This window comes from Heterodontus francisci, chromosome 3 (genome assembly GCF_036365525.1).
Source record: "Heterodontus francisci isolate sHetFra1 chromosome 3, sHetFra1.hap1, whole genome shotgun sequence".
NCBI classification, from domain to species: Eukaryota; Metazoa; Chordata; class Chondrichthyes; order Heterodontiformes; family Heterodontidae; genus Heterodontus; species Heterodontus francisci.
The window spans coordinates 18857976-18877628 of NC_090373.1; the positions used below are offsets into that span (position 1 = coordinate 18857976).

The 19653-nt window shown below is 45.2% G+C and overlaps 1 protein-coding gene across 1 annotated transcript in view; it reads left to right on the forward strand.

Annotated features, from left to right (window-relative positions):
- The window catches only part of eys (eyes shut homolog), a 52194-nt gene extending 35946 nt beyond the window's left edge, over nt 1-16248 (forward strand). Inside the window, exons 4-5 of the mRNA XM_068020142.1 lie at nt 2890-3051; nt 15013-16248. Of these exons, the coding sequence (XP_067876243.1) occupies nt 2890-3051; nt 15013-16211 (1361 nt within the window). The 3' untranslated portion in view covers nt 16212-16248. The remainder of the gene's footprint in view (nt 1-2889; nt 3052-15012) is intronic.
- Nucleotides 16249-19653: the final 3405 nt, after the last annotated feature.

Genomic DNA, 19653 nt, shown 5'->3' on the forward strand with positions numbered 1-19653 from the left:
GATAATTTGTTAAATGCAACTTTGTTGAAGAGGAATGTTGTTTGTTGTGGTCATGTACCTTCACCAAATGTTCCTTTTGACCCCTTGTCACAAGTATGTTTCATAACATCAGTGGATCCTCCTGTCCCCCCTCTTCAGATTCAGAAATGCACAGTTCAGTCAGTGGCTCTCCCAATGAGAAGCTCTCCCAGCTTGTTTGTCTCTTCCAGTTCCAGTATCGATGACCTTAGGAAACAACCTCCTGCCTTTACTAGACAATGAATGACGGCAAGCTTTATGCCTGCCAGATCTGCCAATCCTTCCTTCTCTCAGCTCCACTACGACTTCTAGTTTCCTACTTTCCACCCTTTCACAGACCTTCTTTCCTCCCCTCCCCCCTTTCCCTGCCTCCTGTATTTGTTTAAAAACCTGTTACATCTCTAACTTTTTCCAGTTCTGATAAAAACCTGAAACATTGGCTGGACATTTTCGTTGGGGGGGCCCTATCCAACGGCTGAAAAGTCGGTAGCGATCCTGCTTCCATCGGGCCTGGGGAGTCAGACCGGATTTTATGCTCCCCCGGCTTTTAATTGGTCTTGGGTGGGAATTCCACCTCTTTGAGACAGGAAGTCCAGTTTTATGGAGCTGCCGGCCAATCAGCTGGCCAGCAGCTCTTAGTCCCAGCAGCGCCACCGGGAACGGTGGCCACTGCTGGGACTGCATCTAGCCATCGGAAGAAGATGAAGCACGGCCCCTGAAAAAGGTACGTTTTTAAGGCCTCGCTGGGGATAATTGGTGGAGGCAAGGGGGGGAGGTCGGTTGGGGGGGGGCCGCCGGGGGTGGGGGGTGTTGTGCGTTGGGGCCGGTTGAGGCTTCGAGGGTGGCCCTCAGTGAGGCACAGTGTGCCCAATTCGGAGGGCCCACCCCCCAGCAAGAAGGCCACCTGCTTTCATCAAGTGGGCTTTTTGAGGTCTCAGCCACTGCCAGCCAAGGGTAAAATACCCGTGGCTCCAGGTGGAGGCCTTTAATACCTGTTAATTGGCCACTTAAGGATCTTGATTGGCCTGGGGCGGGCAGGCCATTTCTCACCGCCGATGCCCCACGTAAATTGGCAACGGGGTTGGGAGGGGGTCAGGAACCCTCCCCCCTCCCCCACCTCCCGCTCAATTTTACGACCCCGCCATCAGCCTGCTCATTTGGGGGGTGCGTACAATTCTGACCATTAGCTCTGTTTATCTCTCCACAGATGCTGCCTGATCTGCTGACTATTTCTGTCATTTTCTGTTTTTATCTCTGATTTCTAGTCCTGATGTTATCCCTCTACTTAAGCATACCTTGTTCCTTTGCTATCTCAATCTCTCTCACTCCCAATACACTTTTCCTTCTGTTTGGATATTGGTTGATGTTTATCTTATTCCTAAGGAAGGTGATTCCATATTACCCTGTCAGCTGCTGTCTTAACTGTGCATTTAATAATTTCTAAAGTTATGGATGTTTTTTCAGGATGACAGTACCACAGGTAAAAGAAAAGAAAGACTTGCACACCGGTTGGCCCAAAGCACTTTACAGCCAATGTAATACTTTTGAAGTGTAGTTAGTCACTGTTGTAATGTAGGAAACAGGGTCGACAATTTGCACACAGCAAGCTCCCACAAACAGCAATGTGATAATGACCAGATAATTTGTGTTTTGTGATGTTGATTGAGGGATAAATATTGGTCAGGACACTGGGGAGGACTCCCCTCCTCTTGAAATAGTGCCATGGGATCTTTTATACCCATCTGAGAAGGCAGACAGGCCTTAGTTTAATATCTGCTCTGAAAGATGGCTCCTCTGACAATGTTGCACTTTCTCAGTACTGCACTGGGAATGTCAGCCTTGACTTTTGTGTTCAAGTCCTAGAGTAGAACTTGAACCCACAACTTCCTGACTTAGAGACAAGAGTGCTACCCACTGAGCTACCGCAAGCAAAGCTCTGAAATGCTCTTGAACACTTTGGTGATTCATGAGATTCTTTTGGACATCACAAAACTATTTGACTCACTCGATGCAATTTTAAACATGTTTTCCCACATTTGTAGGTATTAGTGTACTGGAGTGGAACAGTTATCCCATGTTTCTGTTTAAAGAGTTAGCAATACAGAAATACAATCTAGCTCTCCCTAAGGTCACTTCAGTATCCTTACATTAATTTCTCTTCCAGGACTCTTCTACAAACTCACAAAATAAATCAATTAAAACTCATTTTTGACCTTAGTTTAACAGTGTGCAGTAAGCAAAGGAAGAACTTGCATTTGAAGTGTAGTCACTGTTGTAATGTAGGGAACTTCTACAACACTGTGCTCTGTGTCTTTCTGAATTGTTTGTAAAGTTTCTGAACATTGCTAATCTTGGTAAAGGAAACTTTAAGTTCAGCTGTCTGGTCCATTGATGCATCAAAATTGACATTTGCACACAGCTAGATTCAATGTAATTACTTCATTCACTATTTTTTTCTGAAGTTGGCAAAGATTATGGCCCCATTTCCCCCTGTCTTAGCTGGTGATGTAAGCATTTGTTCTATAACTGAAACCTTTTCCCATTTAAATATTACAGTCACCAAGACATTCTATGGAAGATTCAAGTCACAAAATGCTCCCTTGCATAATGTTCCATTTGCATTACTGAACCCATTTCCCCTTTTGATTTAGGAACTGCAAGTAAATAGACTGAAATGTCATATTAACCCAGTATATTAATGTTTCCTTCTCTAGTACACCATTCTTTTGTAAATCATGCTTATATTTTGTGATTACTTCAGTGTCTTTCTCCTCGTAAGTGCAGACTTTTGTTCCTTTCTGAGTGAATTAGATTTTATTTATCCTGCAGATTTCCATTCCCCATTCCCATGTTAGCACTTGTCTTTTCCAGCTCTTATTATCAGCGACCCCTCCTTCAGGAGTAATGAATCTTCCTGGATGGCATTTTCTCCTTTTAACATCCGCCACAAGACCCACATTAGGATGCAGTTCCTCCCACGGTCACCAGGTGGCATCTTGTTCTACACTGCACAGCACCTCAGCCCTCGCTCAGGTAAGGCCCAGTCCTTCAGAGTTAACCCTACCCTGTGCCAGACTCCAGCATGTAATGATAAAAGCTGTAGACTAACATGAAGACGTGCTTTAAAAGACAGCAAAATCCTGCTATTGTTTGTCTCGGAGTTGCTTTCAGGCAGATTAACTCTGAATTTCTAAGTGAATGAAAGTACGTTTTCCACTCATTGCTGCTTGTTTCTGTTTATCCTCGTTGCTGTTACTCTTGCACGTACTAATGAATCAGATATAGGAACAGGAAGAGTCCATTCAGCCCCTGGAGTCTGTTCCGCCATTTAGTTAGACCATGGCTGATGTGTATCTTAATTCCACCTTGGTTCCATATGCCCTTAATACCCCTACCCAACAAAAATTTATCAATCTCAGTTTTGAAATTTTCAATTGACCCCCGGCCTCCATAGCTTTTTGGGGGAGAGGGTTCCAGAGTTCCACGACCCTTTGTGTGAAGAAGTGCTTCCTGACATCACCCCTGAACGGCCAAGCTCTAATTTTAATGTTATGCCCCCTTCTTCGGGACTCTCCCACCAGAGGAAATAGTTTTTCTCTATCGACCCTATCAAATCCCATAATCATCTTAAATACTTCAACTAGGTCACCCCTTAATCTTCTATACTTAAGAGAATACAAGCCTAGTCTGTGTAACCTGTCCTCATAATTTAACCCTTTTAACCCCAGCATCATTCTGGTGAATCCGCAGTGTATCCTATCTACAGACAGTGTATCCTTCCTGCGGTCAATGCCCAGAACTGAATCAGAAATATCTAGGTTTCCAATTGATTGGTTAAGTTGGATCAGAATCCCATAGAGTTGTGTACTCTATTATGTAGTTATTGTACTTCAAGCATCTGGCAATTAAATCAAAATCGGTCCAACTATTCAAACGTTGGATTTGAATTTTCCTCTTTCTGTTGGAATGCATGAACTGTTAGTTCTATGGGTGATCCTGATCCTCTTCTCGGTTAATATCTTCACACATACCAGGGTTGCTAACCCTTCAGGATTACTCTGGAGTCTCCAGGAATTACAGACTAATCTGCAGAACACCGCCTCGAGTAAACCCAGGAGAAAAATCATAGGGGCAATAAAAGTATAGCTTTTTAAAAATTTCTGTGAACACTTTTGTTTACTATTCATAACAATCTTAGATATGATTGGCTGTTTTACTGACAGTCAAGAACCATCCAATGGGAAGAGTCTGTTCACTGTCAATGGACCAATGGAGGGAGGGTGGGATGGTTGGAGGTGGGAGGGTCAGGTAACGATATCTGCAGGAATAAGGCCAACCAGAGTTGTCAACCCGAGCATACACACATGCTCACATCCTTCCAGCAAGGTCACTAGATAATGACCAGGAGTTGGAGTCTCAGCTGATTTATTTCCCATTGTTTTTATATTTTCCATGCCAAGTATCTTTGTGGTCTTATTAAATGGCACCTTTTACTTAATGACACAACTGAGACAGGGCTCCTTCCTGAGAGAGTTGTGGATAAAAGACCTGCACCCACCACTCATTGAGTCAGTGCACTTTGATCTCCTCCTTGGCTAATTCCCACCAATAATTAGGCTTCTAATTTGAGTGGTCTGGGTGATGTAATGGATCTGAACACTGAGATGCAGGATATAACCCGCGGGACTTTTGTTCACTTCTCTCGACTGTTTCCCCCCTGCTTCACAAGTACTCATCGCCTGCTCTGATGGTGGCTTTAAGTCCTGAGCAGATGTAGAAGAAGCAATGAACCCACAACACAAAATAGGAAAACGGTGCCATTAAATAAAACTGTCTCACCAGAGAGAGAGAGTCCACAAGGGTACATCAGGTGGAAAGTGAAAACACAAGAAACTGGGTGCAGTAGGAGCTGTTCTATGGTGGGGCCTTCTGGAATAGAATAGAATATCTATTGACACCACTGTGTCAGCCAATGAGCAGACGGCACTGCGGCACTTATCGAAACAGTCTATTAAACAGCAAACAATGTCTATTAATTCACCTAACATAAAAGCAAACAAAGTCCACTTAAACAGCGCACTAAGGTAAATAGAACTCTTGGACCAAAACTGCAGCAATGTCTCCTGATAAAAGCAGGATTATTTCTCCAGCAAAATGCAGTGAGTGGAGGATAGTTACACAATTCAAATTATATGGGTAAAATCATCCCAGTCACTTACAGCAGTGCGATCTCCAGGCGTGATTGATGGGGACGTTATCTAATCATCTCCTTTCTGTTTGAGATTAGTGATGTCGCTGTATGAGGCTGTTGGCTATGTTTTACACAAACTGAAAAAATTTGACGATGAGTTTGAAATACTGTCATGTTCCTGTTGTCTACACCTTTCGGTCAATTCCACCGAGTTATCCATTGCCCAAAATGCACTCACAATTTAAACCCAATTTCTGAACCAAGAGTGCAAGGGGCAGGGTTTCATTTTTAAGAAAAAATACATTTTTAAAGGCATCTAGGGCCGTGGTTTCCTCCTAGTATCAACAATAACAACAACTTGCATTTATCTAGCACCTTTAATGTCATAAAAGATTCCAAGGTGCTTCACAGGAGCATTATCAGTAAAAGGATGACACTGAGCCGCATAAGGAAATATTAGAATAGGTGACCAAGTGCTTGTTCAGTGGTCAGTTTTAAGGAACGTTGCAAAGTTGGAAGTGAGGTGGACAGGCTGAGCGGTTTAGGGAGGGAATTTCAGAGCTTAGGGCCTTGGACAGCTGAAGGCACAGCCGCCAATGGTGGAGCGATTAAAATCGGGGATATGCAAGCGGCTAGAATTGGAGGAACACCAATATCTCAAAGAGTTGTGGGGCTAGAGGATGTTTTTAAAAGCGCACAAAATTTTGAAAAGAGCCCGACTTCTAATTTGGCAGACGGATCATCAAGATAAGCAAAAGAAACACACATTAAATAACCTGCCTTAGCTAAGCCTATACAGGCCTTATGTAACTACACCCAACTGTAGCAGTAATGCGATCTTCATCACATCTTTTTGACCACAGCGTAACATTGCCCTCTAAAACTGTTCAGTCATCAAAAAATGGTAGACTTATAGTACAATCCTTTATTAGTTATGGTCGGCAAAGAGCTTGTAGTTTTGCAAAAGAGTAAAAATGATTGCTCAGAGGATTAGCAGAGCCCTGAAGCATGTAAAAAAAAAGCTTCTACGGTTTACTGTGCTGACAGCTAAATCTTCAGATTGCACTGGTCTCTGGGGGATATTCTGAATGTCAATATTATGGTTTAAAAATAATGTGGCCCTTTCAGCGTTGAGCTGTTTACCAAGCACGGAATGCATTGCTAATTATATCTGGGAGGTGGCAGTACCAGAAGCCTTAAATGTCAGGAATTATAAATGTCTTTCATTTAAGTGTACGTTTCCCTGGTTAAGTTTGCTGCATTAGGGGAATTGAGGCTTGAATGACCCGCCCAGAGAATAAAGACTATTTCATTGGTCCTACAATCTGTTTTGATATTGCACCATTCTCTTCAGCGGGCATTCTGAAAACTGTCAGAATAGTAAAGAGGTCACCCTAAACAGGTTCTGCTGATGAAACAGCTTGACATGCAAAATGGGAACAGCTCTGTTAGAGCAGGAGTGTTTCAAAGGGGGTGCGCATGTGCACCATGATTCTTGAATATACTCGGAGCTTACATAGAATTTACAGCATAGAAACAGGCCATTCGGCCCTACTCGTGTTTCTGCTCCACATGATCCTCCTCCCACTCCTCTTCATTTAACCCTATCTGCATAACCTTCTATTCCTTTCTCCATTAACTGTTTATCTAGCTTCCCATTAAATGCATCAATGCCTTCACCTCCATTACTCTGTGTGGTAGTAAGTTCTATCTTCTCACCACTCTCTGGGTAAAGAAATTTCTCTGGAATTCCCTATAGGATTTAGTAGTGACTATCTTACATTTGTGGCCCAAGTTTTGGTCTCCCCCACAAGTGGAAACATCTTCTCTATGTCTACCCAAACAAACCCTTTCATAATCTTAATGACCTCTATAGGGCCAGCACTCAGCCTTCTCTTTTCTAGAGAACAGAAGTCCAGCCTGCTTAAGAGGCCAATCAGTATGCAACAATAAGGGGGTAGCAGCACAGTGGAAATATTACTGGGATAATACTGTGGTGACATGAGTTCAAGTCCCACTACTGTAACTGGGAGAATTTAGATTCAATTAACTGATAAAAATCTGGAATAAAATGTTAGCCTCATTAATTATTAGAATTAGAATTAGAATATTACAGCGCAGTACAGGCCCTTCGGCCCTCGATGTTGCGCCGATCATCTGACCTACACTATTCCATTTACATCCATATGTCTATCCAATGACCACTTAAATGCCCTTAAAGTTGGCGAGTCTACTACTGTTGCAGGCAGGGCGTTCCACACCCCTACTACTCTCTGCGTAAAGAAACTACCTCTGACATCTGTCCTATATCTTTCACCCCTCAACTTAAAGCTATGTCCCCTCGTGTTTGCCATCCTCATCCGAGGAAAAAGACTCTCACTATCCACCCTATCTAACCCTCTGATTATCTTGTATGTCTTTATTAAGTCACCTCTCCTCCTCCTTCTCTCTAACGAAAACAACCCCAAGTCCCTCAGCCTTTCCTCGTAAGACCTTCCTTCCATACCAGGCAACATCCTAGTAAATCTCCTCTGCACCCTTTCCAAAGCTTCGACATCCTTCCTATAATGCGGTGACCAGAACTGCACGCAATACTCCAGGTGCGGCCTCACCAGAGTTTTGTACAGCTACATCATGACCCCGTGGCTCTGAAACTCGATCCCCCTACTAATAAAGGCTAACACACCATATGCCTTCTTAACAGCCCTATTAACCTGGGTAGCAACTTTCAGGGATTTATGTACCTGGATACCAAGATCTCTCTGCTCATCTACACTACCAAGAATCTTCCCATTAGCCCAGTACTCTGCATTGCTGTTACTCCTTCCAAAGTGAATCACCTCACACTTCTCCGCATTAAACTCCATTTGCCATCTCTCAGCCCAGCTCTGCAGCCTATCTATGTCCCTCTGTACCCTACAACACCCTTCGACACTATCCACAACTCCACCGACCTTCGTGTCATCCGCAAATTTACTAACCCACCCTTCTACACCCTCATCCAGGTCGTTTATAAAAATGACAAACAGCAGTGGCCCCAAAACAGAACCTTGCGGTACACCACTAGTAACTAAACTCCAGGATGAACATTTGCCATCAACCACCACCCTCTGTCTTCTTTCAGCTAGCCAATTTCTGATCCAAAGCTCTAAATCACCTTCAACCCCATACTTGCGTATTATCTGCAATAGCCTACCGTGGGGAACCTTATCAAACGCCTTACTGAAATCCATATACACCACATCCACGGCTTTACCCTCATCCACCTGTTTGGTCACCTTCTCGAAAAACTCAATAAGGTTTGTGAGGCACGACCTACCTTTCACAAAACCGTGCTGACTATCGCAAATGAACTTATTCTTTTCAAGATGATTATAAATCCTGTCTCTTATAACCTTTTCCAACATTTTACCCACAACCGAAGTAAGGCTCACAGGTCTATAATTACCAGGGCTGTCTCTACTCCCCTTCTTGAACAAGGGGACAACATTTGCTATCCTCCAGTCCTCCGGCACTATTCCTGTCGACAATGACGACTTGAAGATCAACAACAACGGCTCTGCAATCTCCTCCCTGGCTTCCCAGAGAATCCTAGGATAAATCCCATCTGGCCCAGGGGACTTATCTATTTTCACTCTTTCCAAAATTGCTAACACCTCCTCCTTGTGAATCTCAATCCCATCTAGCCTAGTAGGCTGTATCTCAGTAATCTCCTCGGCAACATTTTCTTTCTCTACTGTAAATACTGGCGAAAAATATTCATTTAACGCTTCACCTATCTCCTCTGATTCCGCACACAACTTCCCACTACTATCCTTGATTGGCCCTGTTCTAACTCTTATCATTCGTTTATTCCTGATATACCTATAGAAAGCCTTAGGGTTTTCTTTGATCCTATCCGCCAATGACTTCTCGTGTCCTCTCCTTGCTCTTCTTAGCCCTCCCTTTAGATCCTTCCTGGCTAGCTTGTAACTCTCAAGCGCCCTAACTGAGCCTTCACGTCTCATCCTAACATAAGCCGCCCTCTTCCTCTTGACAAGCGCTTCAACTTCTTGAGTAAACCACGGCTCCCTTGCTCGACAACTTCCTCCCTGCCTGACAGGTACATACTTATCAAGGACACGCATTAGCTGCTCCTTGAATAAGCTCCACATTTCGTTTGTGCCCATCCCCTGCAGTTTCCTTCCCCATCCTACACATCCTAAATCTTGCCTAATCGCGTCATAATTTCCTTTCCCCCAGCTATAATTCTTGCCCTGCGGTATATACCTGTCCCTGCCCATCGCTAAGGTAAACCTAACCGAATTGTGATCACTATCGCCAAAGTGCTCACCTACATCTAAATCGAACACCTGGCCGGGTTCATTACCCAGTACCAAATCCAATGTGGCATCGCCCCTGGTTGGCCTGTCCACATACTGTGTCAGAAAACCCTCCTGCACACACTGGACAAAAACAGACCCATCTAAAGTACTCGAACTATAGTATTTCCAGTCAATATTTGGAAAGTTAAAGTCCCCCATAACCACTACCCTGTTACTCTCGCTCCTGTCGAGAATCATCTTCGCTATCCTTTCCTCTACATCTCTGGAACTATTCGGAGGTCTATAGAAAACTCCCAACAGGGTGACCTCTCCTCTCCTGTTTCTAACCTCGGCCCATACTACCTCAGTAGACGAGTCCTCAAACGTCCTTTCTGCCGCTGTAATACTTTCCTTGATTAACAATGCCACACCCCCCCCTCTTTTACCCTCTTCTCTGTTCTTTCTGAAACATCTAAATCCCAGAACCTGCAACATCCATTCCTGCCCCTGCTCTACCCATGTCTCCGAAATGGCCACAACATCAGGATCCCAGGTACCAACCCATGCTGCAAGCTCACCCACCTTATTCCGGATGCTCCTGGCGTTGAAGTAGACACACTTTAAACCAAGTTCTTGCTTGCCAGTGCCCTCTTGCGTCCCTGTAACCTTATCCCCTACCTCACTACTCTCAACAGCCTGTACACTGGCACTGCAATTTAGGTTCCCATTCCCCTGCTGATTTAGTTTAAACCCCCCCGAAGAGCACTAACAAATCTCCCCCCCAGGATATTGGTACCCCTCTGGTTCAGGTGAAGACCATCCTGTTTGTAGAGGTCCCACCTACCCCAGAAAGAGCCCCAATTATCCAGGAAACCAAAACCCTCCCTCCTACACCATCCCTGCAGCCACGTGTTCAACAATTATGATCATGAAACTACTGGATTGTTATGAAAGAAAACCTATCTGATTCACAAATGCCCTTCAGGGAAGGAAATCTGCTCTCCTTCCCCAATCTGGCCTACATGTGACTCCAAACCCACAGCAATGTAGTTGAGTCTTAACTGCCCTCTGAGCAGAGGTGACAGCACAATGGTATACAGTTGAGAGGAGATGGCCCTGGGAGTCATCAACATTGATTCCAAACCCCATTCAACTCACCTGACATTGGGTCAAACATAGGCAAGGGAACCTTCTGCTGATTATCACCTACTGCCCTCCCTGAATAAATCAGTACTCTTCCATGTTGAACACCACTTGGAAGAAGCACTTAAGGATAGCAAGGGCACAGAATGTATTCTGGGTGGGGAACTTCAGTGTCCATCACCAAGAGTGACTCAGTAGCACCACTACATCAAGTCCTTTAAGTACATATCATTGAAAGGTTGCAGCACAGAAGGAGACCATTTGGCCCATGCTAGTTGGCTCTCAGCAAGAGCAACTCAGCTAGACCCACTCCCATGGCTCTTTCCCCACAGTCCTTCACATTTTTTCTCTCCAGATATTTATCCAATTCCCTTTTGAAAGCCACGATTGAATCTGCCTCCACCACTCCCTCAGGTGGCACATTCCAGATCCTAAGCACTCACTGTGTAAAATGTTTTTCCTCATGTCGCCTTTGGTTCTTTCGCCATTCACCTTAAATCGATGTCCTCTATTTCTCAACTCTTCCACCAATGGGAACACTTTCTCCCTGTCGAGATCCCTCATGATTTTGAACACCTCTATCAAATCTCTTCTCAACCTTCTCTTCTCTAAGGTGTCTGCCAGACTGGGCCTGCAGCAGGTGGTGAGAGAACCAAGAGGGAAAAACCTACTTGAGCTCTTCCTCACCATTCTACCTATCACAGATGCATCTGTCCATGACAGTATTGGTAGGAGTGACAACTGCACAGTCCTTGTGGAGACAAAGTTTCATCTCCACAATGAGGACATCCTCCATCCTGTTGTGTGGCATTACCACCTTGCTAAATGGGATAGACACAGAACAGATCTAGCAACTCAAAACCGGGCATTCATGAGATTCCCTGGGCCATCAGTAGCAGCAGAATTGTATTCAACCACAATTTGTAACTGCGAGGCCCAGCATATCCCGCACTGTACCATTACCATCAAACCAGGGGATCAACCTTGGTACAACGAGGAATGTAAGCGTGCATGCCAGGAGTAGCACCAAGCATACCTAAAACTGAGATGCCAACCTGGTGAAGGTACAACACAGGACTACATGCATGTCAAACAGTGGAAGCAGCATACTATAGATAGAGCTAAATGCTCCCACAACCAATGGATCAGATCAAAGCTCTGCAGTCCTGCCATATCCAGTCGTGAATGAACATAGAACATAGAACAGTACAGCACAGTACAGGCCCTTCGGCCCACGATGTTGTGCCGACCCTTTAACCTACTCGAAGATCAAACTACCTACATACCCTTCATTCTACTATCATCCATGTACCTATCCAAGAGTCGCTTAAATGTCCCTAATGTATCTGCTTCTACTACCACCGCTGGCAGTGCATTCCACGCACCCACCACTCTCTGTGTAAAGAACCTACCTCTGACATCTCCCCGAAACCTTCCTCCAATCACCTTAAAATTATGCCCCCTGGTGATAGCCCTTTCCTCCCTGGGAAAAAGTCTCTGACTATCCACTCTATCTATGCCTCTCATCATCTTGTACACCTCTATCAAGTCACCTCTCATCCTTCTTCGCTCCAATGAGAAAAGCCCTAGCTCCCTCAACCTTTCTTCATAAGACATGCCCTCCAGTCCAGGCAGCATCCTGGTAAATCTCCTCTGCACCCTCTCTAAAGCTTCCACATCCTTCCTATAATGAGGCGACCAGAACTGAACACAATATTCCAAGTGTGGTCTAACCAGGGCTTTATAGGGCTGCAGCATAACCTCACGGCTCTTAAACTCAATCCTCCTGTTATTGAAAGCCAACACCCCATATGCCTTCTTAACAACCCTATCAACTTGGGTGGCAACTTTGAGGGATCTATGGACGTGGACCCCAAGATCCCACTGTTCCTCCACACTGCCAAAAATCCTGTCTTTATGCCTGTATTCTGCATTCAAATTCTACCTTCCAAAATGAATCACTTCACACTTTTCCAGGTTGAACTCCATCTGCCACTTCTCAGCCCAGCTCTGCATCCTGTCAATGTCCCGTTGCAACCTACAACAGCCCTCCACACTATCCACAACTCCAGCAACCTTTGTGTCATCGGCAAACTTACTAACCCAGCCTTCCACTTCCTCATCCAAGTCATTTATAAAAATCACAAAGAGCAGAGGTCCCAGAACAGATCCCTGCGGAACACCACTGGTCACCGAGATCCAGGCTGAATACTTTCCATCTACTACCACCCTCTGTCTTCTATGGGCCAGCCAATTCTGTATCCAGACAGCCAAATTTCCCTGTATCCCATGCCTCCTTACTTTCTGAATGAACCTACCATGGGGAACCTTATCAAACGCCTTGCTAAAATCCATATACACCACATCCACTGCTCTTCCTTCATCAATGTGTTTTTTCACATCCTCAAAGAATTCAATAAGGCTTGTGAGGCATAACCTGCCCCTCACAAAGCCATGCTGACTATCTCTAATCAAACTATGCTTTTCCAAATAATCATAAATCCTGTCTCTCAGAATCTTCTCCAATACTTTGCCCACCACCGACATAAGACTGACTGGTCTGTAATTCCCAGGGTTATCCCTATTCCCTTTCTTGAACAAGGGAATAACATTTGCCACCCTCCAATCATCTGGTACTACTCCAGTGGACAGTGAGGACTCAAAGATCATCGCCAAAGGCGCGGCAATCTCTTCCCTTGCTTCCCGTAATAACCTTGGGTATATCCCGTCAGGCCCCAGGGACTTATCTATCCTCATGTCTTTCAAAATTTCCAGCACATCCTCCTTCTTAACATCAACCTGTTTCACGCTGTCCTCACAAACGTCCAGGTCCCTCTCACTGGTGAATGGTGGTGGACAATTAAACAACTAATCATTTTGGCATCCTCCTGAGGTTCCACCATCATAGATGCCAGTCTTAAACCAATTTGTGATGCCAAGACACAGCTGACAACATCCTAGCTGTATTACTGAATACTTGTGCTCCAAAACTAGCTGCAACCATAGCCAAGCTACAACACTGGCATCTACCCAACAATGTGAAAAATTGCCCAGGTACGTCCTGTCCACAAATCCAAACCGGCCAATTACCGCCCCATCAGTCTACTCTCAATCAGCAGAAAAGCAATAGAAGATGTCATCAACACTGCTTTCAAGCAGCACCTACTCAGCAATAACCTGCACACCAGTGCTCAGTTTGGGTTTGGTCAGGGCCATTCAGCTCCAGAACTCATTACAGCCTTGGTCCAAACATGGACAAAAGAGCTGAATTCCAGAACTGAGGTGAGAGTGACTGCCCTTGACATCAAGGCATCACTTGACCAAGTATGGCATCAAGGAGCCCTAGCAAAATTGAAGTCAATGGGTATCAGAGGGAAAGCTCTCCACTGGTTGGAGTCATATCTAGCACAAGGAAGATGGTTGTGGTTGTTGGAGGTCAATCATCTCAGCCCCAGGACATCATGCTGGAGTTCCTCAGGGTAGTGTCCTTGGCCCACCCATCTGCAGCTGCTTCATCTATGACCTTTCCTCCACTGGGAGGGCTGAATTTAATAGCAGAGGTAGTAGCCGCATCCACCGGCCTGAAAGCCGGGGGCAACCTGCCTCAGCCATTTTCAGAAGCTCCATCAGAATTCAGTGTCAATCAGGCAGTTAACACTGGAAGCCCTGCCTCCTACAGGGACCAGCACTGGGAGTGGTGACCACTGCTGGCACTGCAGGAGGCCCAGAGCAGAAGCCCTGGAATTAAGGTAAGTGGGATCGGGCTCGCTGCACCACTCAGGCAGGCCGTGGCAGGGGGATGGGGGTGGGGTGGGGAGGGGGTTCATTAATGAGGCCCAGGAGGGTCCTTTCAGTGGTGGTGGGGAGTAGGAGGTCCCTTGCCACCAGGGAGCCTTCCAAGTGCTATAGGATGCCCGGTCACAAGGGGTCTCCCCCCCCCACCCCCCGATCCCACAGGGAGGCCGCCAGCTTTTACTGGGTGGCCTCCTCATGTGGGGAGAACCCAGATGCTGTTGGTAAAATACTAGCAGCGGTTGGAAGAGGCCTTTAAATGGCCCTTAATTAGTCACATAAGGGCCTCAATTGACATCGGGGCAGGAAGGCCGTCCTGCACAATCCCTACCCCTGGTAAAATTCCATTGTGTTGGGAAGGCGACGGGCACTCAACCCAAGCCCCCTAGATCTTGTGCTCAATCAAGTCTTGCACCCACTGAGAAATGGCTTAGACTGTAATTTCTATTCCAGTGCTCCCTCTGTACTGTCAAGTGTTACCATAGATTGTGTATAATATTGCTGCTACAAAGTGTGCTCTGCAGTCATTCAACTGTAAATGCAAACTGTTCTGTGTACTTACAGGTGACTTCCTGAGCATTGCACTGGTGCATGGCTTTGTGCAGCTCCGTTACAACTTAGGAGACATGACAGTTGTCTTGCAGACTACCACAGCAGTGGACACAAGCGGACGAACCTGGCACCTTATTGAGGCGGGTCGGTCTGGAAATCAAGGGTACCTGGCACTGGATGGAGTCAATGTGACCAGACTGGCCAGTGTTGGCATGACTGCCTTAGACACCAAAACCCCTTTCTTTGTGGGTGGAGTGCCCAACCTGAATGATGTTAATGCAATGGCGGTGGAGGATGAACCCACAGGCTTTGATGGCTGCGTCAGGGAAGTTGTGGTCAATGACTTCGAACTCGAGTTGACCGAGAAAGGGGCCAAAGATGGAAGCAACATCGGCGATTGTGATGGGACGTCATGTGGTTACAAAACATGTGAAAACAAGGGAAACTGCAGCATAGACGCGGCAAATAATATCTCCTGTAGCTGCCCGTTGCTGTGGGTTGGAAGCACTTGTGAGATATCTGTGTTCTGTCTCAACCATCAGTGTGAAAGTGGCTCTCTTTGTATTCCTAATCTCGCCTCCAGATCGTACAACTGTGCTTGTGCCCTGGAAAGGGCTGGGGCCCACTGTGAACACCGAAACACGCTTTCCATCGCAAGATTTACTGGCAACTCTTACGCCAAGTACAGAGACCCACTGTACCTGAAAAGAGATCTCTGTTTTACCTCCATCTCTTTCAACTTCACCACCAGTGAGAGGGAAGGTCTGGTTTTGTGGATAGGAAGAGCTGAGGATGAAGACAACGATTATCTTGCTGTTGGTGTCTCCAACGGACACCTCAAGATCGCAGTCAACCTGGGAGAAAGAATCGCTCTACCTTTTGTCTTTAGCAACACTTCACTCTGTTGTGATAGATGGCACTTTGTGTCCATTCACCAAAACCAGACCCTCATCACCGTGAAGCACAATGGGGAGAGGATACTCTTCGAAGACCTGGATCTACAGAGGAGATATGTTGCCTTGAATTATGGGGGGATTTGCTACTTTGGTGGTTTTGAGCTCTCCAGAAAAGTGAAGAGTGTCACGGCTGGCCTTTTTACCCAGGGATTGGTGGGCCAAATTAAAGATATTTTTCTATTCAAGGACCCAAGACAGGTCCTATTTTCTAATAACACCGAAGGGTACAACATCCTAGGCAGGAATGAGAGATGAATTGCAATGGAGGCATTGTCAGATATCAAATCTAATATTAAGGCACAAGTTTGTTATTTACAACTGAACGTTCATCAATACCAGCTTCTTTAAAATCTGAAGCTTTGATATTTCTAAAGTCATAACTTAATTCAATATCGCTCAATCTGAAATAAGGCTTGAATCAGTTTGTTTTTGAGTACAGACATCATGTGCTGTTTTAAATGCTTAATTCAAATGACTAATTCAGCATTTTTAGTGCAGATACAACTTTGACTTAGCACTGCATTTGAATTCATCTTTTTCATTGTTCTGCTACAATATTCATTTAAAAAACAAATTGATTAATTTCGACTAAATAGAAAGCCTTGCATTAAGCTGTCCTAACCTTTTGATTAAAGTTAGATTTGCTATAAGTTTTAGAGTTCTGTCCATAATGCATGTGATATTGTTGTCTCTGCTGTACAGAATAATAAGCTAGAAATGAAATTGATGACAAATTTGCATATTTAATATTTAAAATATTGATTTTGAAACACAGAAACCCTGCACTATTTTAAGAGACAAACCCGGATTTTATTTTTAAATGTGATACTATTTTAGGCACTTCCCTGTTTCCAACAGTACATAGACCGGAATTTTACACCGCCCCCCCCCCCCCCAACCCCTCACAAAATAGCGGGCTGGCAGTGGAGGGGTGAGGGGGGAGCGTAAAATAGAGTGGGATGCTCAGGGGTCCCTTCCAGACCTGCTCCTGCCTCCACCACCAATTTACACGAGGCGGCAGCAGGAAGAAATGGCCCGCCCACCCCAGGCCAATCAAGGCCCTTAAGTGGCCAATTAACGGCCACTTAGGGGCCTTCAGCCGCCACTACAGGGTTTTACGGTTGGCAAACGAGCAGCAGAAGCCTCAGAAAAGCCACCTGATAAAAGTAGGCAGCCTTCTGACGGCCGGGGGGGTGGGGCCCACCTGATCGGGCACCCTATGCCTGACGAAGGGCCGCCCCCAATGCCCCAACTGACCCCCCTTCCCTCGCTGGGGCCTGACTGATTGCCCCGCTGATTGGCCAGCAGCTCTATTAGACGGGACTTCCTGCCTGAATTAGGTGGAAGTCCCGCCTAAGAGCAATTATGGGCCTGCAGACTGTAAAATCCAGTCTGGATCCCTAGGCCCGGTGGAGGCAGGATTGCTACTGATCTTTCAGTTGGTGGACAGCTCCCACCCCGGGGCACCATGAAATTCCAGCCATAGGCTGTTTCTGTTAATCGTTAAGCCCATATTTAGTTGCGTCCATTATTTACAGTAAAGTTTACAAATGAGTCAATTAACCTTCTCTGTGAAAGATGATGCTGATAAACAAACCCAATAATGCAACAGCATCAAACACAATAACTGAGTATAGTTCTATGTATGGCTGTAGATGTCAGCAAGGAATTGTAACTCATCCAGGCGTGATATGTTAGTGTTGCCAGGAAACAGGTGGATTTATTTAATCATACCATTTGAACATTTGGACGTGTTCGCTTGTTCTTGATGGTACAAAGTTACTCTCCACAAATGTTAAAGGAAATCGTTGTTACCTGAGTATTCCTTCACTTTCAAGGTCCCAATGTGCGAAATATTTTTAACATCTCCCCTACCTTTCTGCTATGATGGTCCCACTGCATTTTCAGCATTAAATAATTACTTTGTGACGGAAACCCCATATGCCAAATGAAAATATTAATTTCATCATTATGGAACTTTGCCTCAGAATTTTACTGGACATTATTACAAATAACTTTTAAAACAGAACAACCAGCAACCAAGATGGCCACATACAATTTGCATATGAAAAACCCAAAGGATCAGGCTGGAGACAGAGGTGATTACCAGTCTAACCAGAACAATGGGGTGCTCTCTGATTCACTTATCTGGGATAGCCTTTTCAATGGGAGTCATCAAAAGCCATCGACATCCATTGACTTTGAAAGAGCCAAACCCTCCCTACCAAGTATGTTTGAACAGCCTTGAGTTTCAAAGATCATTCCAGAAGATGCTGATTCAAACACAATGGGGTGGTCACATCACATGACTACTTGGGCCACTCTGGAGATTTGTGAATGGTGATTCAGAAGTCAGACAGTAACTGAAATTCAGCCAGGGAACATCCTCCTCTCTCTCTCCAGTAGAGATCCTGAGAAACGTCAAACTGCAGCTGGTGGTAGATAAGTCTACAGACCCTTAAAGTCAGCAACCAGGGGATAAGGATAAAGCCCCTATTCTGCCTTCCGGAACCTGAGAAGCAAGCCTGACCCATGTATGGCCCAGCGAGGACTTTAGGACTACAACTTCAACTAAGGACTCTGTGACTAAACTTCAGAATTTAAATTCCATTTTTATTAAGGACTCTACTCCAACCTCCCAGCTCTGTTTTTTTCCCTCTGTAATCTATTTGTATGTGTGTGCGCCTCATTCTTGGCAGAACCTTTTGGGCGCAGATTGGCCTTAGCTGTCACCTTCGTACCCACCAGAACCCTACCAAACACCCTAGATTGTGAATCTGGTCATCTTCACCTCGAAGGACAAACACCACCACTTGAACTGCTGTTGTCAGCTATATATAAATGTTTGCTATGTAACTGGTTAGAAATAATGCATGAAGCAGTTGACCAGGGGTCACGAGTGAAGGGGAGTGTGTGGTTTGGAAGTCCCCCATTCATGTCATTGAGGAACATCAATATCTAATGGTCTGTTTGAAGTGTGTGTTCCACATTAAAGACTGATTGAATGGTGCCATTATACATTAAGAGGCATTGTAAGATTTCATCAAGGGTCACACACTACTTGAAAGAGTCAAGGAGTTACAAACAGTTTATTGCGAAGCGACAGTTCAACTCAAATACAACGCATAACCAGAATAAGTGGACATATGATCCTTAACAGGTACCAGGCCCGGGTTGGATAGACTGATGAGACTAAGTAGTTTGATCTTGCAGTAGTCATCTCTTTTCCTTCGGTCAACTCCTGAGCTGCCTGCAGGTGTTAAGCCAAAGTTAGCTTGGATCCACCTTGAGGAGCCTTCTCTCTGTCCGTGATTTTCTCCTCCTTGGTTGCCCATTTATATACACCTTAATTTAGGGGCTGGTGGATACATTTACCCATTCACTTGTCCAATTAGAGGGGAATAGGTGTGCAAGGGGACCCCTTCCAACTTGGCTCCAGTCCAATGAAATCATCTCTTGCTTGTCTCTTGTACGGATATCTTCTCCCTGTTTGTTTGGATATGCAAGTGCTTTGTCCTTGGTCAGTTAACAACCTGATGAACAGAAACAGTCTGCTGGGGGACTTTTAACCAGAGAGAGAGGGCGGGCGTGGGTGGGTGTGTGTGAGAGAGAGATAGAGAGACAGATGCCCTATCTCTATAGCACTTAATTAATTTAAGATTTTGCAAGGCCATTAGCCCACCATTTGATACATCAG